The sequence below is a fragment of the Notothenia coriiceps genome, unplaced genomic scaffold (assembly GCF_000735185.1).
Source record: "Notothenia coriiceps isolate Sejong01 unplaced genomic scaffold, NC01 NC01_scaffold00005788, whole genome shotgun sequence".
In the NCBI taxonomy this organism is placed as follows: Eukaryota; Metazoa; Chordata; class Actinopteri; order Perciformes; family Nototheniidae; genus Notothenia; species Notothenia coriiceps.
Genome location: NW_011338489.1, coordinates 407,535 through 413,829, shown reverse-complemented (window position 1 = coordinate 413,829; position 6,295 = coordinate 407,535). Strand labels below are relative to the sequence as shown.

The 6,295-nt window shown below is 40.6% G+C and overlaps 1 protein-coding gene across 1 annotated transcript in view; it reads left to right on the top strand.

Moving 5' to 3' along the window:
• LOC104943230 (rap guanine nucleotide exchange factor 6) overlaps nt 1-6,295 on the top strand; it is a 73,240-nt gene that overhangs the window by 25,059 nt on the left and 41,886 nt on the right. Inside the window, 3 exon segments of the mRNA XM_010768573.1 lie at nt 871-1,007; nt 3,320-3,478; nt 4,545-4,697. Coding sequence (XP_010766875.1) covers nt 871-1,007; nt 3,320-3,478; nt 4,545-4,697 — 449 coding nt within the window.

The window sequence follows — 6,295 nt, the reverse complement described above, 5'->3', positions numbered from 1 at the left end:
AAGGGAGGAACACGGTGTGAAAGTTTCTCATTAGGCATGAAAAGCCTTAGCAGTGATAGCATGCACTGCTCCTGGCCATATCATCACTAAGAGATACTGTTATCTGTGTGTTTGTGTTGTTGTGATGTTTGAAAGGGTATAGGTCTTAAGGGTTTTGAAGAAAATGGATGTGTACATGTTTTAGTCATACATAAGATTATCCAATGTCTTAATGTGTGACTAGATTTCTGATGCCATAAGACTACAATTTCACATTTTCCATTTTCTAAAAGGTTGCCGGTACTTTGTGCTTGAATTCACAGTAGCCTTGGTGATGTATGTGTACATGCAGTAGGGGGTAGGGCCGCTCAATTAATCGTATTTTAATCGCAATTACGATCATGGCTTGCAACGATTACGAAAACAACGTAATCGAAATAAAACGATTATTTTTGTATTATTATTATTACTTTTTTATTTTTTATTATTATTATTACTTTTTTATTGTTTTTTTTGTTGAATTATATTTAAAGTTCAGGGTAATCAACTGTTAAAAACATACTGTTTCTCCAATAAATGGTTGTTTTCAAAGTAAATGGATAATCGTTTTTAATAATCGTGATATCAATTATTGACCAAATAATCGAGATTATGATTTTTGCCATAATCGAGCAGCCCTAGTAGGGGGCATTCAAAAGTCCATACGTTGTGTTAGAAATGCTGTTGTTAGTCAATGGTAAAAATCAATGAGTGTGTTAACCACACACCTGAGAAGCAAACCTTGTTTTGGTCACACAGATGACATCACTAGATTGCTCATGGTTCTAAAGAGTTCATGCTTTCTCTTCAATGTATTTCTTCTCTCCCTTTCATCCTTTTTGTGGCAAATAGAGCAACTGTTGGAGTTCATGCATCAGCTGCCTGCCTTTGCCAACATGACCATGTCTGTGCGGAGAGACCTGTGCAGCGTGATGGTGTTTGAGGTGGTGGAGCAGGCAGGCACGGTCATCCTGCAAGACAAAAAGGAGGTAGGAACAAACTCATGGCATTCACACATATATGTATTTGTGAATAGAAATGTATCAAACTGCAAAGGGGCTTTATACAATTTGGAGAAAGAGAGAATGTTTTTTTGCTGCATGTCGCACTTAGATCGATATCTAATGGGGTGATTATCATGTGCAAAGTATGTCTGATATGTTTGATTACATCTTTGTAAGCATTATTTATTCAACATTAATCAATACATAATATGATGTGTGCTCTGATTCTTAAGTGTCTTTCCATGGCCTGCAAATCAGTAGCGTTTTCTTTCAAAAGGCACACAAAAAAACAAACAGCCATTAAGGTAGGTAAGCCAAGGTGAACATGCACACTTTGTAAAATAGACAATAAAGAAAGGATTTTAAAGCAGAACACAAAAACACTTGGTTTTGAGAGCAGGTGGTGACATGTGAGTAGAGATAAACCCATCGTCGCCACCTTCCAGTCAATCCAAAGCTCATTCTTCTACAGAAACTGCTATGTGCAAAGTCACTGCAGAGTAAAAGCCCTGTCAATCTCCTGAGCTGCTACACAGCTAATTAATGAAGTTACATGGCTGAGAAACGGCAGCTCTGTCATGGCTGTTTGGTTACACACAGCAGCGTTCGAAACGTCAGCGTGATAAATGGCGATGAACTGCTCCAGGAGGAAGGGAATCCACGTCAGCAGGACAGAACCACACACACACACGGACACACACATATACATGAATAGGCTGTGTGCTTTGTAAAGTGTGCCTCCATACTGTCTGTGTCGAGTCATTTGATGAACAGGTCCTCTCCACTCTGTCTCTGTGGACTCGTGTTGAAGGTCAGAGAGAAGCACTTGGCTCCTCTCACAGATTAACACCACTCTGCTAACTGAGAGAGGGAGGGAGAGGAACCTAAAAATAATCTAAAGTAGTGTAACAGAAATAAATACAGTAAAATAATAGAGGTAAAGTGCGGAAAAGGATAACATGCAGGGAGTGGGCGGAATCTACCGTACTTACATTTCTTTAATCCCCATTTTATTTGATAAATGAGGGACCTGAGAAAAGGCTGTAGTCTTTGCAGGATGCCATAATTATTCATGATATAAACTCAAGTATGTATAATGAAAATAGCCTCTTAAGGTGTCTTGTGTTTAATACTGAATGTGGTTTATTACCTTCCCTCACCTTACTTTTTAGAAAATAACTTGGTTGCCTACGTTTTGTGTGAGAAGAGGGAAATCTGTCTTTGGTTTCCATGTGAAAGATCTTCCAGCGAAAAAGGTTCACTATAACACATTCAATCATATTTAGACAAGTTATATGAAAGGACATTCATACATTAATAACACAATAGAAGCTACAATACAAGTATATGAAGGTACAGGATAGTGAGGTCTGAATTAAGGTTTCATAAATAGATATAACATGCTGTGTGCTTAGGTAGAAAGCTGCCTTCAAAGAAAAGAAGCCGTCTTTACTGATTTAGATATTTTATGGCAACAGGGAAAATGTTTTATTTTATTTTGAATGACATTTTATCGTTGCTGAGAAATAAGGAGAGTGAGCAGCTCACTGGCATTAAGAGAAACAGAGGAGCACCGAGAGAATTGGAGATTTGCAGTTTGAGAAATATTGAGGGAATGAAAAGGCAATGAGGAGGAAATACCAGTTATAGTTGCGGATGGAGCCCCAGGGTTTGTTCACCCCCCCCACCCCCTTCCATCCGCTCGCGCCCCAAAATGAATGGCTTGTTATATTATGCCTGCTGGCATTTCCTTTTCAATAGCCACCACTAGAGACACAATACCTCTTCACACTGTACTCATACCTCACACAAAGCACATTATGCTCCCATAACGATAAATGTCAGCTGGTAATATAGAGCCATTTCAACAGCCATTCTTGTGCAGTGTTATAGGTCAGGTGATTACATAGCGCTTCTACTTTCAAATCCCTCAAACATTACAGTTATATCCACTGTTCTCTTTGAAATCTTTACAAAAAATGTATTTTAATCTTTAGGCTTGAGATAAGGTGTGAAGTATTTTCAATTCAAAAAGGTCTATATATGAAGACCTGAAAAACAGGCTTAACAGGTTAAGTCAAGTCGATCTGAAAGTCATTAAATGTGTTGACTCGTGAATCTACCACCTTGTATTGCATAACAGTAGTTTCATTAGGCACACAACCATTCACAGTATATATTGACTTAACTGTGAAAAGAGCAGGAATTGAGAGCAATACGAAGAACCACAAGCCAGCACTAGTGTTGGCATCATGACTAAATGTGTGACACTGAATGGTTGATGATGTTGTCTGCAGCTGGACCTCTGGTATGTTATCCTGAACGGGGCAGTGGAGATCAGCCATCCAGAGGGGAGAGTGGAGACTCTTTGCATGGGCAACAGCTTCGGCATCTCGCCCTCACTGGACAAACAGTTCATGAACGGAGAAGTTCGTACCAAGGGGGACGACTGCCAGGTAAAGAGGATTCATTGTCAAGCATCTTGCTGCAAGATTGATAGACTTACAGATTCAATGTGATTGTTAACAAAAGACGGTGATACAATTACAGATTACTTCATACAAATGTGTTTTCTTGGCAGACTTAGACATTATTTGTTAAGCTGCAATACAAAAACAAAGCGAAAGTATCTGATATTTCCATTTATGTTATCACTTTCTTTTAATGCATTTTTTTGTTTTCATTTGGTTTGAGTTCATTTAAAAGGGTGTATTTCCTTTTTTATATTTCACTGCTTTTTTATACTGCATCTTATGTTCATTTTTTCTTTTGACTACAGTGAAGAGCTCTGCAACCAGAAATAGATAATGGCACATCTTAATTTAGAGATTCTCCTTTAAACCTTTTTTTTATTTATTAAAAAAGGTTGACATTTGAAAGTTACTTCATGCTCTTCTTTTGGTGTACCTTTTTAAAATAAAGAATCTTTTTTGTAAAATAAGCCACAGGCCTTTCAACCTTGTCATTTAGGGTCATATATGTGTCAGACGTGATTACAAATAGGCATGCCGGTTTCTCACAGGAAGCCATTCTTGATACAAAGCTGTTGATGAGCCTTTAAAAGTAAAAGAAGCCTAGCGAGTGCTTGTGGTAACAGCCCCTCTGTCCACTGCCCAGTTCCTCCGCTGCACGGATCATTTCCTGTCTTCAGATACACAGCAAGTTTCGGAAGGGGCTTAGTCACGCAAATGCAGAAATTGGTGATTTAGTGAGGGGAAGCGCAGACAGAGACAATGCTGTAGGGCGGTGAAGAGTCACATCTTGGCGCTTTCTGTCAGTATGATAATGGGGAGTTAGTGGATTCTTCTGCAAAATGGATAGCTGACAGGATTGCTGTTTGTACTTTTATTGAGGCTTCTTTAACTTTAGTTGGTGTGTTTTGGACCTTCCACCCCTCCCATGTCTCTCTCTGCCCACCCTCATGCTTCTGCTCTGCTGTTGTTTGAGTACCCGGCTGTGGTGCCGAGCAGTGTGTTGCTCTACTACAAATTCACACGTTGTCCCCATGTCATCCTCGACCAGTTCGTCTGCGTGGCCCAGGAGGACTACTGGCGCATCCTCAACCATGTGGAAAAGAACACGCACAAGGTGGAGGAGGAGGGGGAGATCGTGATGGTGAAGGAGCACCGCGAGCTGGACCGCAGCGGGACCAGGAAGGGACACATTGTCATCAAGGTCAGAGATTTTAAGATAAAAGTCTTGTTAGATTTCAAGGAACTGGACTTCCAAGAAAGCTTTTTGCTGTTCGGAAGTGTTCCCTGAAAGTCTTCTAGTCCCAGAAGTTTCTGTTCTGTGTCTGACCCCGACCTCTGACAAGATCACTGTTGTAACACACAATTAGTATATCTTTAAAATGCTAATCCATTGCGGATATAAAGTAAGGATTGCTTGGTTGTTCAAGTTCAAATGTAAGGTCAAGTTGAACTGGTGTTAAACCCAGAGCTCAACATTTGTTAGTGCACTCAATTTACATTAGAAATACATTCAACCTTCATCAAGAGCATGTGTGAAACCACATGAGACGGGTACAACAGGAAGGTTAAGGGTTACATTTAGCTGCTCAAACGCATGCTTAGTTCCACCCTTAACTTGGGTATACATGACCAACTTATAACATCAGGAAATAATCATACTTTATTCTTTATTATGTACTAAATATGCTAAAATGCTTTGGATTGATTTTTAGTACCACCTCATTATAAATCGACCATGCCCTCCTCTACAGTTTTGTGCAGAAACATCAATGCGGCTGCTCTGTGTTCTTAGTTGATCGTTTAGAGGCAGCGTTAGAACTATTAGTGTTTGTCGGAGCATTTTCGTGTTCGCTACATCGCAGTGCGCTCCAAGGCCTTTTGATCCTTTTCCCGGGCCTCCAGAGGCAGCCAGGTATTGATCACATAATGGGCCTGAATGATTCTCTTGACCACCGCTCCGAGGAAGGCTGTTGGCTCCAAAACATATCCAGCGGAGATGAGTCAATTTGTCTGTTAGCATTTCCCTGTCCGTCTTTGGCTTTGTTCTTTATTGTGTCAGACAAGAGTGGAGGCCTTCTAGTTTCTCTTCCCTGTAAAATGAATCATTTCCCCCAGAAACGCTGCTCTGATGACATTAACAAACTCACTTAAACCGAAAGTCTAGAGTATCTGACTTCTTATATGTGATTCGGATAAATAACAATCAAAGATGTGGACAAAGAAACCACAAATGTTATAATAGTACATTTAGATTGAGGGTTTATACAGTGTGTGTGTGTGTGTGTGTGTGTGTGTGTGTGTGTGTGTGTGTGTGTGTGTCTGTGTTTGAGAGAGAGAGTGTTTGTGTGGGCAAGTGAGAAACGGCGGAGCTGCCTCCGCAAGTCCGTTAGTCTTTAGTAATACGGTCGACGTTCGAATCGGTTAGTTTGGGCGACGAACACACCAGACCGCCTCGTAAGTACACTAACAACGAACCAGATCAAAGTCTGGGGGGACTGACCAGTTCCGCTGTTGCGTGCTGGCGGACACTATCCGGGGCAGTGTGTGTCCACTCTCGCTGTCGACTTAACTGTGTTCCGGTGTAATTAAATAATGTCTGTGTGTGTGTGGTTAAATTATTGAATACATCTGTATTTAGTATTTTCACTTTCGCTGTATGTGACATTTCTGCGTCGGATAACTTGACTCGACAGTAGTGGGTAGTTATTTCGGCGTGTGTGTTGTGTGTGTTGTGTGTGTGTGTTGTTGTGTGTGTGTGTGTGTGTGTGTGTGTGTGTGTGTGTGAGAGAGAGAGAGAGA